Below are 27253 nucleotides of genomic sequence, written 5' to 3'. Positions count from 1 at the left end.
ATACATATATTTAAGTGGCATTTATTACCACAATGGACAAGTTTTTAATAATGTGTTAAAAGCTGGAAGGCTCACTGCTTGGATGCAGGGAGACCTCAGCTCTTTGGTTTTTAATAGGCTGTGCACTGTGATCCAGTCCAGCAGGGGTTTAAACATTTTTTGTTCTGCTTTTTATTTACCTTTTTACAGTATATAGCTTTTCATAGCCAGTGGGTACAAGAAATAGGTGTGGGCAGCAAGACAAAACAAAAATCAATTGTCAGCTAATGGGACAATTTACTGCAAATTACTGCCCGTGAAATGAATTTGCCGGGCCTGACAAAGAGCAGAGTGCGACCAAATATGAGCACAGACGTGGAGTTTTATTGATTTATCATTTTGAACTCATATAATGCGATCGTGACGCAAGCAAATTCCTCAAATTTCCAAACATAAGGTGTTTGTACAAGAAACCCTCCTCAGCTCTTCGTCTGATGACTACTGAATAATAACAAGAAAGAAAAATTAAGACACACGTAAGCATTAAGCGCGAATCACTTTAAAAACACAAGAGGCACGGTTAAACGGGAGTGTCCTTCGGCTACTGTTAAACCTTTACAGATGCTTTGATCATGCGTAGAGAGCACCAAATTACCACCTGCCAGCAACTCATAAATGTTCTCCTTAATCCTAAAGGAAATGAGATTGGAGGCACAGCTAATTATTTTCTCAGAATGGATTAATGTGCCTTTTATTTTATTTCGTAGTCATATGACCCACAGCTACATAACGCAGGGGTAACGAAGTTGTAACTATGGCAACAACAATGCAGCCTGTTAACAACTTCAAGTATGAATAAAGAGAAGTAAAGCCAGTGAAGTTTTTTTTAATTTTTTTACTATGTCTGCTTAATAAAATAAAAATGATTGATTAATTTTTAAAATCTTTTGCTTATAAATTGTTCAAAAGGCAAGATGAAAAATTTCTAGTATACATCCTGGTTAATCCACTAACCCTAAACTCAAATGTATCCAGATTACTCTCACACATGACAACAGAAGAAACAAGTGCTCACTTTGACGATGCTGTTTAACTTTATCACTTAAAATATTACAAAACTAAAATGAGTAATGGATAAACTGACATAGAAATCACTATATACACTACATGTGTGTGTGTGTGTATATATATATATATATATATATATGTATATATATATTATTAGTATGATATGCTGTTTTTTCAAGTTGAAAATCACACAAATTGAGCTCAAGCAGTAACACTGTTAAATATTTAGGCTGCAAAGCTTCTTTCTGCTCTAGTCTTTTCACCTTCCTCTCCATCCACACTCAATTCTTTTTTATTATTTATTTTATTTTATTCTATTCTACTCTCCATTCAGACCCTGTACTCCAGCTTTAAAAGGACACGCCCAACTTATTTGCGTACTGGCTGCCCATTGGCCGCTCAGCTGCCAGAAGGAATGTGTGCAGGCATGCAGCAAAGTGTGTGTGTTTGTGTGAGAAGAGAAGGAAAAATACTCTTCTGCTGTTTTATTGAGAACTATAGCTCATTTCATGTCTGTCTCACAGACACACACACACACACACACACACACACACACACACACACACACACACACACACACCACAGCTCCCTTTTCTCTTGCTCACAAATGTAGTTCAAGTGAGGCCAAATCCAGCCAACCCACTGCAGCCACACATCACCACATGAAGCCAAATACAGTAGAGAACATTACCATTTTCTTATCTGCGGCAGCCAGCGTTACAGGATAATGACATGATGTTTCCAGGTCTCTCAAAAATGCAGTTTCATTTTACACACAAAAAAAAGGTCTAGGGCAGTCATTCAGTATTTTACTGAATTTTAAAACCTGTTTGAAAACTCTACCAGTGCAGTGAAGGATAATTTCACCTGTTTCGTGATAAAGATGGAAGAAATTCCTTTAATCTAGGAAATATCTCCTACAGACTGGAGCAACCAGGAATTTTTTGGTATTTCTTTTTTCTTTTTTTTTAAGCATGCAAAATAATCCCTGCTTTTATGTAGGGAAAAAAAAATCAAGGCTTAAATCAGAGAAAGCTAAACATAGACTAGACACATGAAACACACGTGCGGCTCATATAACTCATTTATAGGAAACACTTTAAACAAATGCATCAGGAAGAAATTTATTTCTTCACTTTGTCGGGATTTTTTTCTTATTTTTTTGAAGGCATAAGTCATGCGCATGGTCGGGTATGAGAACCAGATTTATTTCACTGTGGGATTCATTATAATGGACCTTAGTCCTGCAGGGTTTTGGACCTAAAACTGTCCAGGTTACTGCCAGCAATTATGTGAGCGTTTGAGCTAATGCTAACAACCGTCGCTGAGGCAGTGGCACAGAAGTGCATAATCAGAGAGGAGGTCTGCGTAATACAGGGAGTGCAGAATTATTAGGCAAGTTGTATTTTTGAGGAATAATTTTATTATTGAACAACAACCATGTTTTCAATGAATCCAAAAAACTCATTAATATCAAAGCTGAATGTTTGTGGAAGTAGTTTTTAGTTTGTTTTCAGTTTGAGCTATTTTAGGGGGATATCTGTGTGTGCAGGTGACTATTACTGTGCATAATTATTAGGCAACTTAACAAAAAACAAATATATACTCATTTCAATTATTTATTTTTACCAGTGAAACCAATATAACATCTCCACATTCACAAATATACATTTCTGACATTCAAAAACAAAACAAAAACAAATCAGCGACCAATATAGCCACCTTTCTTTGCAAGGACACTCAAAAGCCTGCCATCCATGGATTCTGTCAGTGTTTTGATCTGTTCACCATCAACATTGCGTGCAGCAGCAACCACAGCCTCCCAGACACTGTTCAGAGAGGTGTACTGTTTTCCCTCCTTGTAAATCTCACATTTGATGATGGACCACAGGTTCTCAATGGGGTTCAGATCAGGTGAACAAGGAGGCCATGTCATTAGTTTTTCTTCTTTTATACCCTTTCTTGCCAGCCACGCTGTGGAGTACTTGGACGTGTGTGATGGAGCATTGTCCTGCATGAAAATCATGTTTTTCTTGAAGGATGCAGACTTCTTCCTGTACCACTGCTTGAAGAAGGTGTCTTCCAGAAACTGGCAGTAGGACTGGGAGTTGAGCTTGACTCCATCCTCAACCCGAAAAGGCCCCACAAGCTCATCTTTTATAATACCAGCCCAAACCAGTACTCCACCTCCACCTTGCTGGCGTCTGAGTCGGACTGGAGCTCTCTGCCCTTTACCAATCCAGCCACGGGCCCATCCATCTGGCCCATCAAGACTCACTCTCATTTCATCAGTCCATAAAACCTTAGAAAAATCAGTCTTGAGATATTTCTTGGCCCAGTCTTGACGTTTCAGCTTGTGTGTCTTGTTCAGTGGTGGTCGTCTTTCAGCCTTTCTTACCTTGGCCATGTCTCTGAGTATTGCACACCTTGTGCTTTTGGGCACTCCAGTGATGTTGCAGCTCTGAAATATGGCCAAACTGGTGGCAAGTGACATCTTGGCAGCTGCACGCTTGACTTTTCCCAGTTCATGGGCAGTTATTTTGCGCCTTGGTTTTTCCACACGCTTCTTGCGACCCTGTTGACTATTTTGAATGAAACGCTTGATTGTTCGATGATCACGCTTCAGAAGCTTTGCAATTTTGAGACTGCTGCATCCCTCTGCAAGATATCTCACTATTTTTGACTTTTCTGAGCCTGTCAAGTCCTTCTTTTGACCCATTTTGCCAAAGGAAAGGACGTTGCCTAATAATTCTGCACACCTGATATAGGGTGTTGATGTCATTAGACCACACCCCTTCTCATTACAGAGATGCACATCACCTAATATGCTTAATTGGTAGTAGGCTTTCGAGCCTATACAGCTTGGAGTAAGACAACATGCATGAAGAGGATGATGTGGACAAAATACTCATTTGCCTAATAATTCTGCACTCCCTGTATCCCTGCAGAATGCAGCAGGTTTGATACATTTAATAGTAGTTGTATTACTTCATGATTAGCTAAAGCATGGATTAATGAAGTCTGGAAGCTTTGATTACAAGTAGTCATTATGTTTTACCTATTAATTTACTTATGATACACAAGAAATACTTTCTTGCATAGGCCATTATAAACATTATTCATCAAATCCAAGTGCCAATTTTATATGTGTGTATGTATGAATTGATTGATTTGTTTATGGCTTGAGGACCCGAAGACAATTTTCCATTGATGTGGATAATAAAGTTATTCTATTCTATTCAAACCTCGAGACTTGAAAGTCGAGCCATCACAGATGGCCACTTGAGGTTGGTACAGGATGTGACTTTCCATAGACTTCCTTTTTAAAATGTCCAAATTTAGAGCAGAAATAAACATGCTTACAGTAAAAAATAAGATTTTTCTCTCTCTTGCTGAATTCCCCCTTCAGGACAACTGAATGGAAGTGAATTTCAATATAACATCCATCTATCTATCCATTCCATTCTGCCACTCATCTGGGTCTGGGTCGTGGGGGTTGCAGTCTAGGTAGAGACTCCCAGCCTTCCCTCTCCCCAGCCACCTTTTCCACCTTATCTGGGAGACACTAAGTTGTTCCCAGGAAAGCTAAGAGATATAATCCCCCCAGCGTGTTGTAGGTTTGCCCCGGGACCTCCTCCCAGTAAGACATGCCCCAACCACCTCGTCCAGGAAATGTCCATGTGAAATACCCAGACCACCTCAACTGGCTCCCTTCAATGTGGAGAAGCATCGACTTTCTCTCAATTGACCAAGTTCCTTACGCTATCTCAGTCTTCATAAAAGTGTGGTCCGGCTCTCTCTGGTGGTATGTGGGAAATCTCCAATTTTCTTTAAGATGAAATAATATACCATTGTGAAGGTATGCAAAGACGACACGAGAGTTCCCGAGGCTCTTCTGGGAGCCGGAGTCAACTCCCTGAGCGTGAGTTCTCTATGAAGAGTAGCCTTTCCTTATCCCCAGCGGTCACGGCCGCTACAGAGCGCTGGCGGACTAGTTTCCCTCGGCCTTAAAACTGCAAAGGCACGCTGGTGCCGCCGTGTCGCGATCCCAGCCACCATCGATGAGTTGTTGAGAATCGGTGGGGGCGCGGGAGATGCCATCGGTGAGTCAGGAACTATTGCCTGGATGCCGAACCTCCTAGTAGCCAGGAGAATGCGATCCACTTCTTCTGCAAGTGAGTGGTAATCCTTCACAGCCAGCAGCGGGGAGTTGGCGAGGCCAGCTCGCACCGGCAACTGTCGGAGGAAGACGTGTGAAGAGGAATCTGCCGTCATCCGTTCCTAGCAAGGACGGTGTGCTCTCCATAAGCTTGAGTGCGGTACCATCATCCAGGCACGAGAGAGGGATTCTCGGGCCGCTCTGCATTTGAGAGGGAGTAGCACAACAGCAGCAGTGCCTTGAGAGCGGTGTATTTCCTTTGGGTGGGGGGATCCTGGAGGAGGGTCATCACACAGCAGGTGGACAGCGGATCCAGCGAGGCCACCACATGATGATATTTCGTGTCGACGGCTGAATTATCAGCGCCGGAGAAGCGCCCGATAAGACATCGTGAACGCTTCCTGGCCATCCGGTGAAACTGCTGGGAAGACAACGTTGGAGAAACGTTAACATTTTATTTGTACTGCATAATCTGCAGATTCTGACAGAAATCAGCAACTATCCTTTCATCAGGTCATCACTTAAAGACCGGATATCCCACCTGCTGTGAATGTTTTAATGCCGTACAGTTGTTATTATTATCACTTGAACCACTCCAGTGTGAGCTCACCACCTCTATATGACTTGTGCATTTAACTTAATGAGTAGCGTGGCCCACTTGATTGACAGGTGGCTGCAGTTGTGAGCTGTAGCTTCGCTAATTTGAATCAATGAACAGGACTACAGACTGTGGTGCTGGTGAATTTGAATGCAATTATCTAGTAAATTAAAGGGCTTAAGCTTTCAAAACATTCCTTTTATAAAGTAAGTAAATCTCCTTTGTCAACATTAATAGCAGGTATCAGTCTCTGTGTCTCTTGCACCTTGCTAAACAAGTTTACTAAAGTTAGCAGAAACGTAGCGCTCCACCATTTCATCTAAATTTCATGGTGACAGCCAGTATGCTTGATGGGAGGCCTCAACACAGTAGTCCACAAACCGCTGGGGGACGTCACAGCGGCTACATCCAACTTTTATATGAAGCCTGTGATCAAATCCACATGATTGTCAGTGACAGTTTACAAGGCTATATGACTTCATAAAGATATTTTTCTTTCAGTGTATTTTCCTTTGGCCTTTTACATGTTGTTCTGAAGATTTTTACGATACTTTCCACTGCTGTATTCCCTCCATAATGACATACAGTTTTTGGCCTCAGTGATCCAGTTTAAGTCTGTGCTTTCAGTCCTCGTAAAGATATAGGAGGTGGTTCTTCTTGCCTGTGAACTCTACTACCGCTGACTAGTGGCTAGGCAGTTTGGTCCATTTTTTTTCTGCCATCTTCACCTGAACCAGCGAGGTAGCTGAATGAAAGAGAGCAGAGAGAGATGTGTTAAGACTCCACACGGTTAATTACAGGCATAGCAGAGCTGCTCTCTACATTTATAATTACCCCATACCTCTGTCTTTCCCAGCTCTCTTTGTGTGGTTTATCTCTCAGCTTTGTCCCCTCTAATGACACATCAGCCCTGAAATGAGCTATAAAACTTGTCAACTGCTTTTTAACACTGTTTTCTTCTCTAAAGTGGATCTTTTCCCAGCAGAGAGGGGAAGCGTTTCAGGTAATAACAGGTTCAGACTTTGGCTCCTCCATTCACGGATGCAGATTTTTGAGGATCGAGTATCGAACCCGAAGACACTCTGTGTTTATTAAGCTCCCCAATAATAAAAGTATTCTTCTAGTGTGGCTGCGCTACACAGGGTGTTCTCGGTACAGATGATAAAACAGTTCATTGCGATAATAAATTAATTGCAAAGAAGGCAGTTCTAGGAATGGGAAATGTTGCCGGTGCGTTTGCCATTTGAATGTCAGGTAGTGCAGGTGTGATGCAGATTAGCATCGGTGCATTTAGCTCAGAGAAATTGTCAACTGAATATTGACCTTTAGTCTGAAAACGGATTGGTGGGGCACAAAAACATTGCTTTATCTGCGTGCATAAATTTACTTGTGGCCCACAAGTTAACTCTGTAGCTGCCACAACAACAGCTTGGCTTTCTCCATAGAGTCTTATTTGTGTCAGCAGCTCTTCACCTGGTGGTGTGAGGGATGATTGATTGTAAAGGAGGTTGTTGCTGCTGCTGCTGTGTTGAGATGCAGGGACCTTTGGCAGCATCTGATTATTTCAGTTATTACATTTGGCTCAGTATTGTGGTGTATACATCTACACTCTACACAAACTGGAAAAACATTTATTAACATTAAAATGAAAGATTTCTTAAGTCGTCATCGCCACACCCCTTTTGCAGCCTATTCCATTGCACGTGAAATTCACCCTCCAGGTTTTTTTTACCTTTAAGGTTTACGTGGAAGGATGAAACTTAGCCGAGTCTTGAAACTGCAGATTTCCCATTGTTTTTCTAGTGAAAGGAGTCTGCACATGTCCAGCCACAAGAGGAAAAAGGCTTATCAGCCAGAATACTTGAATGTGCAGGATGCAGGGGGGAAAAAAAATCAGCGTGGCCGCGCATACATCAACCCAATGCCAGGTGATGGATAAGCAAAAGATTAACCTCACACAGGATTGTGCTTGTATTGGGTGAGAGCTGCATCGAAGGCTCCAGGTGTGTTGGAGCTAAGCAAGTGGAAAACAAACCAACCCCCCAAAAATAGAGTCGCTCTTCCAGCTGAATGCAAAACTGAAGCCAAATGTAGACAAATATGAAGTAAAACCCAACACAGTATAGCAGAATAAAGAGAAAACCACATATTGGCTGCACTGTTGAGCTAATGCAGCTACTAGAACTAATTTTAGATGCATAATGCTTCAATTATGGACCTTTCTCTACTTTTTCTCTGTCCCTCTCTCTACATCACTCCCATTATGACCGCAATTAGGAAACTTTTCTCGATTTGTTTTTGAATAGGGTGGTTTTAAATGTGACCTATATTCCCTAATGGAGCAGTATTAAAGGGGCAGTGTCGAGGTTACTTAAACGGATATTTTGATGGCATTTAGTGCAACAGGGCTTCTCTTGTCACGATGCATATGCTATTCCTGTATGTGTGTATGAATGGGCGAGTATGCACATGTGAAAGAGGATCACTGAGTGTATGCTAGACTGATACTAAGATATGAGCTAATATCTGGTCATTTTGGATTACTGTATACATGAGTTCTATTCAAAAGGGAAAATGATGAGATGACTGCACCTTCTGCATTGTATTTCACCACTGAGTTAGGTTCACACTAGAGGGTGTTTTGGACCATCCCTGCTAAACACAGTCCTTTACCGCAGGAGGTCTGCAGTGAAAGACTTTGCACGTCGGGAAAACTGCACAAAAGCCACAGGGAGGACGACGGGTGGCCAAGACCCCGCAGGTTCACTGCTACAGAAACCTTGACTTTACTTCTTGTTCATAGATGTTTTTGACCTGAGGCTTGGCTTATGCTGTCTTGGCTTCAACTGCACTAAGCAGCGACTGCGTTTTTATTGGAAATCGCATGACTATAAACAGAAGGAGTTTGCTGAGTTTATAATAGGCAGCACAGTCATGTAGTGGTTAGCACTGTCTCCCTGTAGCTAGAAGGTTCTGGGTTCATGTCTGCCTTTCTGGCAACCTGTCCAGGGTTTACCCAGTCGTTTGCCTTAGGATAGGGCAAACCCAGAGGTGGATAGGTAGTAAAGGAAGTGAAAGTATGGATGAATTCAAAACACAAGATTAAAAGAGAGCGACATTGAGAATGTGAATATGGAACAGAAAGCTTTTTATTTGATGGAGCCACTGTCCTGGACAAACTGCGCTGTTGTTTGCACGCTGATTTGGAACCAACTAAACTTTTCATATCATAGCGTGAGCTATATATCATTCGGGTTCTTGCGTATGTACACACTTCTTTTTTGCCTGGAGGTTCAGTGAGCCTTGAGGTTCAGGTACAAAAATTGATCTGGTTCATGGACTTCCTTTTATCTTTTTTTTTTTACTCCAGCGGACCATGACTCACACATGCGTAGGTGGGTTTAAAAGATGCATGTGTTGATATAGGACAGAAATACATATAATTACAGTTGCCGTTGTGTGCAGGACTATTTCCTGGCTTACTGTCAAGGCCACCCGGAGCACCTCGGTGTAGCAGAGATCTTTAAAATTTTCATTTGCACCTGTACATCTGCTGCATGTCTGCTGAACCTCCAAATCCCGAACCTTCCTCCCTACTTGCAAACCTAACTGTCCCCCTGTGAAAAAAGTAATTTCCCTCATTGTTAAATCATGAATTAACAGTTATTAACCACATTTTTCTTAGAAACTTGAGTTTAATGTCACCAGTCACACTCCGTCCTGATTGCTGCCAGTCCTCTTGAGTCACGAAATCATTTAAATACAACATGTCTGATAAAGTGAAATAGGCTTGATCTAAAGAAACAGATAAGAAACAAAGTTATTGACATCTATCATTCTGAAAAGGGTTATAAAGTAATTTCTATGGCTTTGGGACTCCAGTGAACCACAGTGACAGCCATTATCCATAAATGGAGAATACCTGGATCAGTGGTGAACCTTCCCAGGAGATGACTGCTTAACAAAATGACTTCAAGAGTGCATCGACGACTCATCCAGGAGGTCACAAAAGAACCCAGAACAAGATCTAAGGAACTGCAGGTCTCACTTGCATCAGTTAAGGTCAAAGTTCATGATTCATCTTGAAAAAAATCCTGATCGTCTGAGAGACTATTCTGATGATTCAAAAGTTGGACTTTTTGAAAGGTTTGAGTCTCGTAACGTCTGCATAAAACTAACACTGCATTTCATAAAAGGAACACCATAACAACAGTTAAACATGGTGGTGGTAGTGTGATCGTCTGCAGCTGCTTTGCTGCTTCCGGATGACTTGCTGTAATTGATGCAACCACGAATTCTGCGCTTTACCAGAAAATCCTGAAGGAGGATGTCCGTTCATCAGTACATACCCCGAAGTTTAAATACAACTTCCACCCCCGCTTTCAAATGCAGTCATGGTTATTAAGCGAGCTCTGCAGGGTTTTTTTTTTTAATGTTTTTTGATGGATACATTCAGCAACATTTGAATAAAGCCAATTAATAAAAGTCAGATATACTTTTGAAGAGTTTAAATCTGTTAAAAGTAAATTGCTCATGTGAGCTCTATCTGATAGTATTAATTCACAGGGGGGAAAAAATTCCCCCATAATAGACAGACACGGGAATCTAATCATAACAGGAATGCTTAGAAAGTAATGTTTACCTATCAAATTTAAAATGTGCTCTAAAACTTAGTGTTTATGTCAGCTCCGTTGGTAGCCCTCAGTTGGTTTCTTACAGTTCTTACAAGGCCTTTCCCTCCGTGCATATGATCCATTGTTAGTATTTGAAATATTGAGGTAAGCCTTGTATTTATTATCCCAATCATGTCTTTATTGTTGCTCCTGGACTGATTTTATCTGTTGTGACACTTCTGGCAGTTCTGGGAGCCTCGCTTAAGCTAATTTCCAGGAATAAAACATGTAAATCAACTTTTGTGTTTCTTGCTAATTAAATCAAGTTATTTCTGTCACTGTGTCTGAAGAGCCTCCAAGCAGTGTGTTGATGGGTTTCCAACCAACCCATGTGTATGTGCGCATAGGCTTTGGTTCAGCTTTTCCCATGTTTTCTGAAGACCAGGGTGACTCATATCGTGTGTGTGTGTGTGCGTATTTATGTGTGCATAAACCAGTGAAATCAGAGCACCGTGCTGTCCCTTGCTTCCAGAACACCGTCTCTCTCTGCTCAGTGACTCATTCATCCAGACTAGAGGATTAATCTGTCAATGCTGTTTCCCATTGACTGACTCTTCGTGTCATCAACACAGCCTATGTTGTCTTGTTTCTGACACTGAGAGATAAGTCTGTCGTAGAACTGAAACTATAGGTCCATTATTTGATGAGTCGATTTGCAGAAAATGAAGTAATTTTCCAGCTATTTTCTTGTCCCAGCTTATCTAAGGTTGCCACTTTTGTCTTTTTTATATCACTGAAAGCTGGATGTTTTCAGATTTGCACTGTTGGTTGGAGAAAGAAAAGCATTTGAGCGCCATACCTTGAGCCCATCTTCCCTTGTCTTTATCCTTGTGCTTTTCATTGAACGTTGAATTGCATGAGGTTCATTGTACCAGAGTGGTTTTATAAAGTAACGTCAGCTAAATACTCCTTTGTCTGTGTCTGTTTCTGTATATGTTTTCCAGCCTTTCTCGGGTGACCAGATGGACGACTTCAGCAGTGAATTATTTAACAGTTTCTTCGACGACCATGTATTAGAGCGACCCCTACTGGCAGAAAGACCTTCATTTTTACACATTGACATGGACAGCAGCCCAGGTGAGCTCCTCTTGTTTTATTATGAGAGATAATCCAAATCCACCTGTCACACCCACCCACACACAGCTCCTTATGGCTGGGCTTTTTTTGCTCCGTATCATCCCTTTTAGTTGTTTAGTTCTCACTTGTTTTCCGTAATCACCAGTAATTCCAGGAGCACTGATTGATCCTTGGATCGAATACACATGGGTACAGCACCAGGTTGGACTTACGTATGCTGGTATGATGACAATAGCTATTGAACTGTAAGCTAAGGCCAGTTGCTGCAATTCATTTTCTGTGTGTTTCCATTCTTTGTACTCTTCTTTGGCGCAGTAATAACAGATGTCTGGAGCCGCGACTCAAGAGAGCACTGCAGTTCTTTTTTTGTTGGTCTTTGTTCATTGAGGGCAGCCCAGAACTGTACATTTACCTCTTTTTCACCAATGAAGCACCAATGCTGGTGCCTACTCTAGAACCAGTTTCATGCATTTTCACCAAATGACTGGCGCTAGGGCCAGAATTGCTGGGCACAAGTTAGAAAGTTGGAACCAGTCACATCTGTGGTTATGGGAAAAGCCACTGGAAGAAGTTCACCATTCAAACCTGTCTAAAGGTCAGAACTAGCTCAACTGTGGCAACCATATCATTGCATACCCGGCTTTAGCCAACCTTTGGGGAGAAAAGTCCCCAGTCTCATTATTTGTATTGAATCAAAAGCCTTCTCTGACATCAGCGCTGGCTCCTTCTGTGCCCAAGAGTTCAAATTTCATGATATGAGAGCCAGCTTTTGTTGCCAAAGTCTGACTTCCAGAACTCCTGCCTGCAGAACGGAACAGATTAAACTCGCTTGTTACTGGATCTTGTTTATCAGCTCAAAGTTATTGCAATATAGGCGCTCACAGCCTGTGGAAGCTGTCATCAGCTCATCACTTGAGACAAATGAGTGTCACTGTTAGTCGTTGCCATAGTCACAAAGTCATTAGAATGATTAGAAGAAAGGACAAAAAGCAGGATGTTATGTTATTATCATGTCTCAAGAACGCCTGAGTCACTTTTACATTCAAGTCTTAACAGCACTCTCACTATGTATGGACATATGTATATGTACTACATGTGGATATGTACATAGCATCATGAATGTATACATTTATCCAGAAAATAGTACTTTTAGTACTCTGGAAAAGTTTATTCTAATGAGTTTGGTAGTCACTATTTGGCATGACCACCTTTATTCTGAACTCTTTTAGTCAGCTTTCCTTTAATTTCTTTAAGTACCGGTAGTCTTCAGGAATAGTTCTCAAGGCTTGTTGAAGGACATTCAAACCTCTTCTTTGAACGTTGGCTGCCTTTTCCTCTGTCCTCTGTCAAGATGTTCCCACACAGTTTCAGTAATGTTGAGGCCTGAGCTCTGGGGAGGTCAATCCATGACTGGTACTGTATGCTTTTACTGCATTGATAGTGTGTTTTGCATCATTGTCATACTGAACAATGAAGCTGTTCCTGATTAGTTGCTTTTCAGATGGTATTGCATTGTGAATCACAATCTGATGGTGCATTTCTGTGGTCATAATTGCATCAGTTTCGGCAGGAACTCCAGCACCACTGGTTGAAATTCAGCCCCAAACCATGATAGGGCCTCCACCGTGTTTTACAGATGACTGTAGACACTCACTGTTGTACCTCTCTCATAACCTCTTCCACATATCCTGACAATGATTCTAACCACATTTGAATTCATCACTCCATCAGACCTGTTGCCACTGATTTTCAGTCCAGTTCTTGTGTAATTTGGCATATGTCAGCTTTTTCTCCTCATTTCTCTTTCTTAAGAATGACTTCCTTGTTATCCTTCCACTGAGACAATTTGTAATGAGCCTTCGCTGAACAATAGCTGATCACCTAAAAGTTCAGTATCATCTCTCAGGTCCTGTGTCAGGTCTTTGCTGGATTTTTCCTGTTTCCTACGGACATGAGTTGCAGATACTGTTCATCCAAAGTGATTTTTTTTAGGTCTGCTTCTTCTTCTTTTGTTCTCAATTATTTCCTCAAGATTTTAAGGATACACTCAACTTCATGTTGAGATATGGCAAATTTTCAGCTAATACCTCTTTGGGAATCAGCTTGTTGGTGCAACAATACTTTTTTAATCCTGTGTTATTGTTGACATTCTTCATAGATTTAACTATGAAGAAATGGGAACAAATGATGTGTTTTTGTGATAGTCTCCGAGCAACAAAGTGCCTAAAGATACAATTTAAAATGGGTTCTTTGCTACATTTTTTTTTATTTGTAGGATCAACACTGGTTCATCCTTTGAGTTGTTACATGGCTTAATAAACAAAACATTCCTGTGACAATAGTCGTGACTGGACTGATAATAGGTCAAAAGGGAGCCAAAGGGAAATTGTTGAAAGACCTTGGAGAACTATCGCTCCTTGGAAGCAAACTATAAAGAAATGATAGGTAGCTCGAGACTTATGCACAGCACTGGGAGTAATTGTGAGAGTCTTAAATCTTGGACATCATGAAGTTCCCAGCAGATTTTTCTGTCTAATTAAAGAAAATCATGAATATTGAGGGGCAGCATTCATGAGGAACCCGTGCTCTCATGATCATCATCGATTAAGGCCTTAATGACAAAATATGTCTTAATAGCTATCACTGATGCAGCCAAGAGACCGGAAGAGCACTGCAGTGACACCGCTCATTCATGAGGTGTCGGGCGCTGAACTGGCTTTGTGGCTTCCTTCTGTAATCGTGCTGTCATGTTATAACTCTGTATTTACATGACAGAGAGTGTGACTGAAATCTTTTTTAAAATTGGAACTGAAAACAATTGACTCAGAAGATGAGAAAGCTCTCAAATATGCACACACAGAGCTTGCACTGCTACATTTTCCATCCTTGTGAGACGGCCTTGTTAATCTCACAGATATTCAAGCAGAGCACAGCTACTCCTTGAGTGAAGACTCAGCCCCCCAGAGCCCAGCCCTGTCAGTCAAAATGGACCAAGACTCTGGTAAGTTTGATCTTTTCATTATTTCTTAGCCTTGGCTTCTTTTTAAACCGCTCAGAGCCAAGCAAAGCTCTCCTGCTGATGTTTAGTCTGGCTCTTTATCACGCTGGCTGTCCCCTGGTTATCTGGTTGGCTCAGGTTTTTGCCTGATATAACACATAGCAGGCAGCCTGACCCTCTCTGCTGCCTGTCAACTGTCGTGCACTTCGATTGGCTCAATCCTGTCATATATAATCAATGGCTTAACGATCCACTTGCACTTTGTGTGCAAGTTGAGGAGAAATGTTGCATATTCCGAGTCCTGCTTTCTTCACCTTCCTCTGTCTATTCCTGACTCATCTTCCTCATTATCCCTACCCTCCCTGTCTGCTTCTCTACCTGTCTCGCTCTCGCGCCGTCTGTCTGGGTGCTGTCTGTTCTCCGTTTGTCCCGGGGATCCTGCTGTATGAACCCAGTATGAGCAGCTTTCCTCCAGCTAAGCCCTGCCCACCTAACACACACAGACACACACACGCACACACACACACAGACGCACACAACACTATGACAAGCGTATGGTTTTAAATCTGCAGCTTTAGCCGGAGCCAGCGGAAACTCTCTCTCTCTCTCTTCTGTCAGGTTATCTCTCTCGTTCTCTCTCCTTTTCTCTGTCTCTCTGATGCCTGTTTATCTTCTTTTGCTTCTCTGTCTCCTGTAATCCAATAAAATCCACTTCATTCGTATAAATATCAAATTATCTGCACTGCCAAAATGCCACAATTTCTTGAAAAAAAAAGCACAATCCTTGATGGACAGATAATACTTTGCTCCCGAGAGAGAGAAAGAGAGAGGGACAAAGGATGAAGTCATATCAGGCTGAATAAATCAGTTTACAGTGACAGTCACTCCGGTCGGTCCAAACTTCAAACAAAATATGAATATCTGCACAGTGATTCAAACCCAAACAGGAAAATGGAAAAGAAATACAGCATTAAATATTTGATATTGCACAATTAAAAAAATTGCTTAGTTGTGATTTCATGGTACTTTGTGGATATTCTTTTCTTTATTTCTTCACTGTGCAGTTGGAGCACTATCAGTTCACATATGGTGCACACACACACACATTGACAAACCCACGTTGTATGCATTTGTTATTGGACATGTGCATGCATGCATTTTACAACCTGCATCTGCTGCATGGTGCCTTAATATTTCACTCTAGAGGCAGCGTTCGAAAGTTTTAAAGGGAAATGGTACAATATCGCTTAACCAACTGTGCCCTAACATGCCTTTTCCGCTCGTACACTGGCACAAAAATAAGACGCTGCAAGACTATGTTAATGTTGCTTTGCTTTTCTTTTAGGACGACAACATCTTGTCTTCTTCTCTGCTTTTGCATGAATGTTAAAAACTTCTCCAAAGCGTCTCTGGCAAGCAAATGGCAAACCCAGCAATGTGTTATAAATAATCATAAAACGGATTTAGTCCCTGTTTTCCAGCATTTCCTTTTAACCTTAACGTGGTTATACTGGAGAGGATGACCAAAAGGGGTTTTACTGTGTGCAGCGGCGGTGAAAGAAAACTGTCTTGCATGCAGCTGGTTGTACATGTTGTCTCAGCGGTTTAAGAAGCTTTTAAGAAGTTTTTTTTAGCATTGGCTACTATATTAGGCTCTGTTTTATGCACAGTGCTGTGCCTGTTGAATAAAGAGCTGCATGTCAGATTAGGCCACTTGTTGAATGCTCAATTTTCACTTCTAGATTTGACACTTTTCACAATGCCAGATAAGTTGTGGCACTCCTGGACTATTAGCTGTCATATTGGCATGTAGCAGTGTTTTGACAAGACTGCTGCATCTGAGAAGTTCTGCGGTATCGCTGCATGAATGACTTTTCAGGGTTGGACTTCTGCGCACAGTTCCATTGCTGTGTGGTATTGCTTATGCAGTTTGGAGAAGGGGACTTTGATAATAATAATAAAAAAAATGCACATGTGGTCACAGCACATGTCTTGTGAGATTCCAGGCCATTTAGCGTGCATGCTAAAATGTTTCTGAGACGGCAAGTCTTGGTCATAAATCCTAGTATCTCAGTTCCCAGAATCAAACTCTAATCCTTGCAGCCTTGCCAAAGATGCGCACATCCTTGCAGGCCTTTCCAGCTTCAAACGAGAGCACGGCAGTAGAGCAGCTGCTTGTTTGTCACGATGAGTCAGGTTAATTAGGCACCAAGAGGTGTTAGACGTTCTTGACCTTTCAGAAAGCACGTCAGTTCTGAATGAAGGGATTTGTGGATCTTAGTGTGCTTTGTTGGACAAGAAGGTCCTGTCCAATTAGAATTACAATGATGGGTAAAACAGTGGATGCAAGGATCATGTAGCACTCACAGACAAGATCAGACTTATTTGACACCCACTGCTGGGCTGTTTATACGAGAAGCGTCCTGATAAACACCCAGAAAAAGTTGCCCCTATTGCCCCAGCAAGTATCACCCATGTTGCATTGCTTGAATTGCACAGTGGTTGATAAAAGTGAGATCAGATATTAGCCTGATGAACTGCATCCAGGCCACTTTTGTCTTAAAGTACCCATCACATACAGTGAACACAGCGCACAATAGATGGAAGGTCATTACGGTTTATATGGAAATCAAGAAATCAGTTAGTGCTTACTTAGCCTCAGTCTACAACAGCAACGTATCACTGTAACAATAAAAGATTATGATGTCCTCCTATTTGGGCGGTTCCCAACAAATCATGTCAGTTCAATCCTATTTTATTTATATAGCACCAAATTGCAACAGCAGTCACCTCAAACTCATTTTACATCACGGCCCACTTTGATTTTAGGTGAGGCACACTGGGGAAACTGCCCTCTCTATCAGTGTAAAGAAGTTTAACTTCAATTTAATCTCCCAGTTATCTCAATGTAAGAAACAGAAGTGCGATTTCACCAGCACATTTTTAGTTTTTGTGATAAAGAAATGCTGCTGTAGTAAACAAAAGAAATCTGTCAGCACGACTGTTTGGGCTTAAACTGTAAGAAATAAATGTGTAAAATTACAGCCAAAGTTTTGGCAGCTGACTGCCCAGACTGTTAATTCACAAAAATGTCCTGTTTTATTTATTTATTTATTGCACTGTGAACACAGTGTAAAAATTCTAAATTTATGTAGCCCACGGTGAAAAAATATCATTTTTTCTGTCATTTAATTGTTTATCTGAATGGCTGTGGTGGACAGAGAGGCAGAGATTAATAATAACTAATGATTAACTTATAAACACAGAGAGAGTTAAAAGAGGTGAGTGAAGAAGAACCACTCAATGCATCATGGGAAGTCTCCAGCAGCTTAGGGCTATTGGAACATCAATAAGGGAGGATTCAGGGTCACCTGATCCAGCCCTAACTACAAGCTTTGTCAAAAAGGAAAGTTTTAAGCCTAATCTTAAAAGTAGAGACGGTGTCTGTCTCCTGAATCTAAACTGGGAGCTGGTTCCATAGAAGAGGGGCCTTAAAGTTGAAGGCTCTGCTGCTTAAAATCAGTAGTGATTAAATGTGGTTTGGTGGTTTCTGGAGGTCTTCAAGGGTCACTTGGCTGCCTTGCTTTGTTTTTACTGCAGGACTCACACTGCTTCCAGCAGAACACAACAGCGTACAGATTGTCTGTGGTCATTTTAAACTTTCTTTCTTCCTCTCAGCGTGTGGTCTTTGTTGTTGTTGTTGTGCCTCTTATTCGGTTAAAGAGAAGCTGCGTGTTTTACTGCAGCTCCTTTTTGCGCTGATCCATTGAATGTTTTAATGCTACTGCTGCCCCGCTGAGATCAAACACAGCAACCACCTCGCCTCCATTAACCCCCCGTGGTGACTGCCAGGAGCCATTTGGTCATTAACGCCGGATTTCTTACCTGAGCTTACAGCAATTTACCCACACAGGAAGACCTTTAAAGCTTTCTTTCTTTTTTTTAATTAACAACATTCAACGAAATTCCAAAATGTGGAGGGTGAAACAATTGGTTTTACTTGTCCTAAACCTTACATTTACATTTAGACAAGTGTGTCACTGTGATGTCAGTGGAAATATCACAGTGGCCTCTCCGTGTTCAGGACCATTTTCTTATGCATTGGCTAACAGCTAAGAGCTTCTGGTATTCATTAAAAAAACAGTGTTAGAGGACTTAACGAGGGCAGGAGGCTTAACGAGACTCAGGCGAGCAGCAGGACTGGCCTCATTAAGGAGAGGCCTCTTTCTGATAGGCAGGATGTGTGGCATAGGTAAATGTCGGATCCACCCCCAAAACTGGATTCCTGTCTTCCTCCTGATGCCTTTTGTGCGCTCGTTGATTTCCTAAAACATTTCAGGCTCACGTTGCTAATCAGCAACATTAGCGGCGAATGATATTTTTCACAGGTAGCTGACCCGTAATGAGTGTGAGATCATGCAGGAGTCGGGGCAGCATGGAAAAAAATACTGAAGTGGGACTAATGAGCTGTTTGGGGTGGGGTCCTCGCACTGCCAGTGGAGGTTTTTATCCAGCTACATTATCATTATCATCACTTCTATGGCAGTTACGCTTGCTAAAGAGACGTCTATTACAGTGATGCCGTGGCGTGGAAAAATGCGATTAACTGATTAGGCATTTGCTTTTTGCTTCACTGCAGTCAGATAAAAACCAAAAAATGTTAGGATTTCCTGCTTTTAACGGTTTTTTTCTGACTTTTGAGGAGTTGGGGGCCTGTTGATGGGACAAAACAAGATATTTTGAGATGTCACCTCAACCTTCAGGAAGTAATAACAGGGATGTTTTTCATCAATTCGCAGACCTAAGGACCTTTTTTGTGTAGAATAATTGAATAAATTAGGAATAAAAGCGCAGCGATTGTTAGCTGCAGCCTTGGACTTAAGCTCTTCCAGCTCAAGGGGGAAGTGCTGCGGTTGGACTTATTAAGCCCAATTTTCTACGCTCATGTACTACCTACTGATGTACAAACTCAGATAATGCACAGTCCATTGATGGCAATAATTCGTCCCTCTATTGCCTGCATCGCTTTGAACATTCAGTCAAGTATAGGCTAAAAGGCAGATTTTTATAGGGTTGAGAGACCCTTGTGATTTCAGAAGCAAATGGCTATCCATGTTTGTGCCCACTGTGATTGAACTATTGGGTTCAAATAATCAGCAGCAAGTAGATTTAGATATATTGTAGTTCATAATGCTTCTTATCATTGTTTTTCACTGCCCTGAGGTGTTTATTCCTCACATGGCTGCTGACTTTGGGCGTTACCCACACGCCCAAAGTCAGCAGCCATGTGATTTATTCTCTCTCTGCTGTAGTGATGGACAGGATACAGACACAAAAGCACGCAAGCAGCTGTCTGATTGGGAATACACCTCCGTCCCCCCTCTTTGCTCTCACCAATCACGCACACACTCACGGCTTGTAAACTTCAGTCCGTTTTTTACCAGCACAATGTTGCTAGGAAACCAGGATGTGATTAACGTGACGTTCACACACACAGACGCACGCACGAAAAAGCAAAAGCCCTCTTTCAATGCACCAGGGGAGCCTTTAGGATGCGTGTTTGATGCGACAAACATCAAAGTCACTGCCGTGGCGTTCGTGTGTCAGTGCTGACATAATGAAACATCCTCACTCCTCCCCGTCTGCCCGCAGTTAACTCTTTAAAAGTTGTGTCGTGGTTTCGCTTTTAACGTTGTAGGAAGAAAACTTTTAATGCGTGACTTTTGCCTAATTATGCCCCGTGGAGCAGCTCACCTTTAAAGGGCCTTAATTCAAAGCATGTGCAGCTGACCCTTTAATTCTGGTTAGACATACTCGTATGTCCCAGGGTTATAAGCGCTGTTCAAATAAACAGGACAGTTGTATTGAAAATTTCCATTTGAAAGCTCGCGGAGCCTTTTAGACTTTAACTTTTAGACCTTCACTCACTCTTAGGAGTAGATTCAGAAATAGGTACATTAGAGGGACAGTTCAGGTTTGAGCAGTTTGGAGACAAAGTTAAAGAGGCACAAGATGGTGCGGGCAGGTGCAGAGGTGAAGATAAAGGAAGAAGCCACAACTAGGACCTGTCTTCTAAGGCTAAGAAATACTTCCTAAGCACTGATCAGCCTCCTGAGAACTAGGGAGGCCAGGAGGTTGCTGTCACCAATGCATCCATTCTGAGACATTAGGTGAAATAAAAGGTGACAAAACTTTTCTTTCTTTCTTTCTTTCCTTCATAAGCTGAGGTGTGGCATTTGGCATGTGTAGTTGGCATTCTTCCAGTGACTGTGTGGGTTCTCTCCAGGTACTCGGCTTCCTCCCACAGTTCAAAGACATGCACTAAGTGGGGTTAGGTTAACTGGTGATTCTAAATTGCCCATAGGTGTTAATGTGAGTGCGAATGGTTGTTTGTCTCTCTGTGTTAGCATCAGATCGGCCATCTGTCGGGCGTGTACCTCGCCTCTCACCCTGTGTTAGCTGCCAACTTGCCATACAATTGTGAATGAGAGAAACAGAAGACAGTGGATTGATTGAGTGGCTCCATTTTTTTTTTCAATCTAAACATTCAATTGACGATTGGATTTCTCTTTCATCAACCACAGTGTCACATGACTTATAAATTATTGCACACCACTTTCAAGGACAGTTTCTTTTAACCAGTGCCTCAACTTGGCTTGACTCGGGCTTTGTTTGGTTTTCCGTTATATTTAAGTACCACCTCAATGTTTTCCATTTAAACGTTTGCCCCACCCCACACACACACACACACACACACACACACACACACACACACACACACACACACACACACACACTTCTGAGATGAATCTGGCACAATTGCCTCTAATGCAGAGTAAACTGAACTCCATGTGCAAAATTGGTGGAACGCTACTTTAAAGCCACCTATTTGGAAAGGTCAGAGTTGAGTTGCAAGAAATAGACCACCGAGTAATGTATCTATGGATTAGATGACGCTGTTGATTGCAGCATCTGGATTCTGACTCGCAAACAGGAATCTTGTTAGTTGGATAGAGCAGCTTGGAAAATCTGGAACCAACCAAATCTGTAACCAAACAAAACAGCTGTTTGAGGTTTTGTTCTGTGCAGTTATCCAGCTAACTTGGTCATTTTGTTTTGTGAGACAGGCTTCAGGAGACACAACACTTTCTTGTGGATTTTCCTCCGACCCTCTTTCAGGGACAAAATATCTCCAGAGGGCTACTGTGCTGTGTGGGAGTTAGCAGAACTTGTGCTTAGAAAAGGCTTTAAAAAAATAAAAGTCAACGTCTATTTTAGATCGTCTTGCTTCAGGTACCGGTAAGAATGTGAAATCTGGTCCCGGGGGTGCAAACGTGAGGAACAGGTCGATGAGGTTACAGCTGTTTATCTATTTATCCTTTCCACTCGTCGTTCTTCTCTTCGCAGGATCCTTCTGACTCAGCACCCTCATGAGTCATGGCAGTATCTAACAAAGCTTCCAGTGAATTTTTTCTTGTCGTCTGAAGACAGTCTTGTCAATCCCCTTTTCTTAAGATCACTCAAAATCTTCAATGTTTAGTTAAAACAGTCTCAGAGGTTTGAATGCTGCTTTCATGCCACTGTTTAAGAAGTTTTAGACAAAAGAAACAGTCCAGCAAAGATATGAGGCTTGTCAGAGTGGAAAGAAAGAAGTTCCTCATTAGCTGTCATCAGTCACTAACAAGCAGCACGATGTTAGTCAGGCCTTGTCAGCTTTGTCTTGCCTCAGATCGTTTCAGGAGGTTGGATGCACTGGCATCTCTGCAGACACACTAAAACTTCCTAAAAATACTTTCTGGATTTCAAAGCAGACTAAACAACGATTTACCTGTGCTCCTCTAGAAATATACCCACATCGTGTTTAGGTGAACCCTCCTTTGAAATTGCACTCTCGCCTCATTGCCGGGTCACTCGATTATGCATATTTTCAGTGTTTAAAGGCGGCGACTGTTTCTCTTCCCAGGAAGCATAATGAGGGCGAGTTGCTGGTTCAGCCCATCTTTTATTTCAGGGTATATACACCAGCTGGAGGGAAATTATGCACCGCAGTTGCCAGAACGACATTGTCCAGCCTTGTCAGGAAGAGCTCAGATATTTTGAGCTCCTTCAAAGTGTGATTTGGAAGCTGTCAATTACTTCCCGTTGGAAGACCTACAGCAAAGCCTCCCTGAAGAGAAATAAGGTCAACTTTGCTCAAGTTTCTCAGTTAACTGGAACCTTCTTTTCTAAAGAATAGGAACACTTTTCTTGAATTCTTGAGACTTTTTGTTGTTGCTGGTGGTTTTTCATTATTGCCACTGGTATTTCATTTGATAGTTGAAAGAAGGAGTTAGCGATTGAACCTTAAGTTGGGATTGTCTGGTCCAATACACAATAACACTGTGGCCTTTAATTGTGAATGCAAAAGTCAGGGCCATATAGTCGGGGTACAATCGTGGTTGTATGTATATGGTTGTATTGGAGTCATGGGGGTTAGGGTTAGGGTTTGCCAGGGTTTGTGTAGATGGGACGGTGTTCCCATGTTGCACTGATATGACATCAAAACAATGTGATTGCCCGTTCCCCCCCTTCTCCTTGTGACACATGGAAAACATCTGCAGGTATTTCTGCAGTTTTTTGCTCTGCTTTAGCTTTTTCTTTGTGTTTTTGTTGTTCTCACACATCAAACCATTTGGTTCAGATTAAATACTTCAGTATAAGAAAGCTGAGGATGACTTTAGGGGAGCATGATCGTGTGGTGGTTAGCATCGTTCTTTCACAGGAAGACGGCCTTTCTGTGTGAAATATTCTCTCCAGGTACTCTGGCTTCCTCCCACAGTCCAAAGAGATGCCTTGGGTTTAGGTTAGTTGGTGATTCAGTATTGGCCGTAGGTGTTAATGGTTGCCTGTCACTATGTGTTCGCCTGCGACAGATTGGCAGTCTGTCCCGGGTGTATTCTACCTCTCACCATGTGATAAATGGGATAGACTCCAGCCCCTTGTGACCCTGCCTGTGTCTGTGGTGTCTTTTCTGTAGAGTTTGAGTGGAGCTTCAGCCAGGACCTGTCAGCTATCTTGGTGAAGCAGGAGGAGCCTGATGTTGGCCAAAGGTTAGATCCTCAGCCTTTGGAAGCCCCGCCTCTCATATTAAGCCCCGCCCCTCCACACAGAGGCTCACCATGGAAACACACGGTTAGCATCCATCTGTCCTTTGCCTCAGTGATGAAACATTTAAAAAAATAAAATGAGTGGTGTTTTTGATGTCAGGTATGTTTGTTGTTTCTACAGGAGTGCAGTCAAGAGGATATGAAGCTCATTGCTATAAAAGATGAACCCAGAGAGATTGGACAGTACCTCAGCCTGCCCAGCGGTAACAGACACACTCACAGTGCCATAGTGGTTTGTCTGACTCAGATTATTTTAATGTTAGAAGTGGCTTCCTAGTGTAGTGGTTAAGACATTTACCTAACATCCCTGGTTTGAAACCAGAAGGAGACACAAATCCCTGGGAGGGCTGAGTCAGGAAGGTCATCTGGTCTAAAAAATCTGTGCCAAATCAAATATGTGGATCCACCCATTGTGGTGACCCCTTGTGAAGGAAGTGAGCAGCTGAATGAGTTAGTTAGTGCACATTTTCACCTAAAGTATTACAAAATAAATTACCTCAAACATCTGTTGGAACAAAAGCCTTCACTTTAAATATGATGAGGGCTTAACCACCCCACCCCAGCGTTAGAGGCACTACTACCTTGCAGACCATAATCAGGGCAAAAATACTCGCCGAGCTGTCTCTGCATATGCCACAATAATCACAGCAGTATAATATTTGGGGTCTGGGAGAATGGACTTACATTAGCTATGAATATCTTCAGTGGTCATTTGTTTAAAGTAGAAGCACTGATTCGTTTCACGTGCTGCGCTCCTTTTTAGATGATGCTCTCCAGCTGCCGCCCACCCCTCCCAGCAGTAACCACGGCGACAGTGATGGCTCACTGCCCCCCTCCTCCCCACACCTCCCTCTGCCGCCGTCTTCCCCTCAACCACAACAGAGGCCAGGAGGTCGCGCCTCGTCCTCATCCTCATCTTCTTCGGCCATCTCCTCTTCGCCCCTCCTCACCGCGCCGCATGTGAGTTAAAGAGCCCCTACCCTCTGTGCCCTCTGTTGTTTTTTTCCCTCTGCAGCGCATGTGGGGGATTTAATGTGTCAGTGGTTTGGTGTTTGCTATAAGAAATGTTCAAATGACTGTGTCCTTATATAGCGCTGTGAGTTTCATAGGCTGCCCTTCTGTTGTGAAAGCAGACACTGTAGAGTTGGGATTTTTGATCTGTAAATCAACTTAATTTGGGGTTAAATACATCCCATAATTTGCTGAAAGAACAGAAAGTCAGAAAATCCGTCCGTCTGGACGTTGTTTGTCTGATTCAGCAGCTTTTCTTAGAATAAATGAATCACATTTGCACTGAGGCCATCGTGACCCAATCTTGTTTACTCACAATTGTTCAGTGTCAGCAACATTTTTCTTTTTTCTTTTTTTCATTTTTATTAATGAAACACGTGAACAGCTAAACCAACGCACAAACTCCGACAGTGTTGTTCTCGTACCAGGGTGTAATGCAATGTAAGAGAGATGTGAGATTTTGGTGTGCTCGCTGTCAACATGCAAATTAAAAGCAGACCGACATAAATAAGAGACTGAATTATGAGAGCTTATTAGCATTATGTGCTGATGAAGTGCTTGTTTCACTGTGCAGAAACTGCAGGGTTCGGGACCCCTCATGCTGACAGAAGAAGAGAAGAGGACCTTGGTTGCGGAGGGTTACCCGGTACCTAACAAACTTCCTCTCACGAAGAGTGAAGAGAAGGCACTGAAGAGAGTCAGACGAAAGATCAAAAATAAGGTAAGCAGGCACTGCACCTTTTTGTCTTCTGTTAGTGTGCACGGCTGAACTGAACATTTAATTAACCAAAAAAACAAAAACATGAGCTATTCCCAGAATCTTGGACTGCCTTGTGTTACTATTTCAAACAGAAATAGTAACACGTTTACCAAAAATTTTGCTCCAATTAGAAATGTGGTTTTGTGGTGGAGCAATGATTGGTTTTGTGCCCGTTTCTCCAGATCTCAGCTCAGGAGAGTCGGAGGAAGAAGAAAGAGTATGTGGAATGTCTGGAGAAAAAGTAAGGCTGGAAACATTTTTATCTTTCCGCTCCATGCACATTTCTTTTGGTTTACATTCGTAACTGTCGTCTGTGCTTTCCAAAGCCTTTAAAAAATAATAAGAATTGTAGTTTCCTTAAAATTATATTAAGAGTATTGTTGTCATTGTTTAGAAGACTTTCACACCTTAAACTGCTGACTCGACTCAACTGCTGACTGCTGTTGTCATGCCAGCCCAGCAGCTGTGCATGACTCTCCTAGACTGGCTTAGCATGATTCACAGTTCAAAACAAGAGCACTCAGAGAGTGCAGCTTCCTTCGAAGGGCAAGGGCTTTACTAAAACTTTTATTTTTACGAAGTTTTTTATTACAAAATGACGTCAGCCTGTTAAGAAGGCGTCACTGTGAAATCACAGGGCGTCGTATTGAACTGCTCTCTCCATCCTCTTTAATATAATGTATTCTTATTTGACCTTGAGCCCTAACAATGAAGGTCAAACACTTAGCTAACCTACAGTAGGTACTCATATTCCCCAAGGCCTCGTTTATTGTTGTGAAGTTTGAAAACGATCCATAAGAAGCTGTGGCTAATACAAAGTTTTTAATGAGATTCACATGGTGTGACCTTGACCCGATTTTTACCACAATTAAATCAGCTCAAGCTGTTTTTGGTATCCACCATCACACAAAATTTGAAAATGATAACGTGAAAACTGTGCACGCTAGACTCCTAACAAACAGACAGGCAGACAAACAAATGGATACGATTACCTTCTACCTCCCTTTGGGGGAAGAATAATCCTTACTAATGTTAAGCCAGCCCTTGGTGCAGCACCTCCATTCACTCTTTGAGTAAAACAAGACCTTTTACTTCTCTTTCCCCTTCTCTTTCTAATCATTGGCTTCCCCTTGTAAACAGAAGGTTTTAACGCCAGATGCACCAGGCTTCTGTGGCCATGGCTAGAGCTGTATGTGATCCCCTCTCTATGACATCGCAGAGAGCCGAGAAAAGAAAAAGCCATGTGAAACCAAAAGTTTTATTATTTGAAATGTTAGAATCGTGTAAATTACAGAAAATTAGCACAAGCACAATAGGCTCCCTTTGAACGGTTAGTTAGAGCAACATCTAACCAGAATCTTCCACGTCTTTCACCTTACAATGTATTTGAGAGTGTTAAAGAGCTTTGTAGGGTTTTATTCCCAAGATGACTCTCACCACATGTCTCTTTACGCAAAATCTTGTCTTTGGTCATTGCATGCATGACTGGCAAAGAAAAAAACCCCAGAAAATTCAGGGGCCCAAAGAGAAAACACTGAAGTGAGCTTGGTAGTTGCAGTTTAGTCAAGAGCCAGATTTCTTTTTTTTTTTTCGCATTTAGAGGTTTCCCTAACTGCTTTGGAGCTGAGCGCAGTAACAGACGCAAGAGCTCTGCCAGTGAATGGGAGGCAAATGCAGGTCCTTGTGAGGTCAGAGATAGATAGATAGATAGATAGATAGATAGATAGATAGATAGATAGATAGATAGATAGATAGATAGATAGATAGATAGATAGATAGATAGA

The 27253-nt window shown here is 42.0% G+C and overlaps 1 protein-coding gene across 2 annotated transcripts in view; it reads left to right on the top strand.

The window, feature by feature from the left end:
• The window catches only part of creb3l1 (cAMP responsive element binding protein 3-like 1), a 36045-nt gene that overhangs the window by 2384 nt on the left and 6408 nt on the right, over positions 1 to 27253 (top strand). The window contains exons 2-8 of one of the 2 annotated variants that reach the window (XM_005750511.1): positions 11422 to 11554; positions 14469 to 14555; positions 23569 to 23723; positions 23820 to 23901; positions 24462 to 24658; positions 25284 to 25430; positions 25652 to 25710. In XM_005750511.1, the coding sequence (XP_005750568.1) occupies positions 11422 to 11554; positions 14469 to 14555; positions 23569 to 23723; positions 23820 to 23901; positions 24462 to 24658; positions 25284 to 25430; positions 25652 to 25710 (860 nt within the window). The remainder of the gene's footprint in view (positions 1 to 11421; positions 11555 to 14468; positions 14556 to 23568; positions 23724 to 23819; positions 23902 to 24461; positions 24659 to 25283; positions 25431 to 25651; positions 25711 to 27253) is intronic. The other variant, XM_005750512.1, reaches the window with a different exon arrangement.

The sequence above is a fragment of the Pundamilia nyererei genome, unplaced genomic scaffold (genome assembly GCF_000239375.1).
Source record: "Pundamilia nyererei isolate P.nyererei 1_Seehausen unplaced genomic scaffold, PunNye1.0 scaffold00276, whole genome shotgun sequence".
Classification (NCBI taxonomy): domain Eukaryota; kingdom Metazoa; phylum Chordata; class Actinopteri; order Cichliformes; family Cichlidae; genus Pundamilia; species Pundamilia nyererei.
Note: the sequence above shows the minus strand (reverse complement) of the source record. Positions and strands in the feature narration are given on the sequence as shown.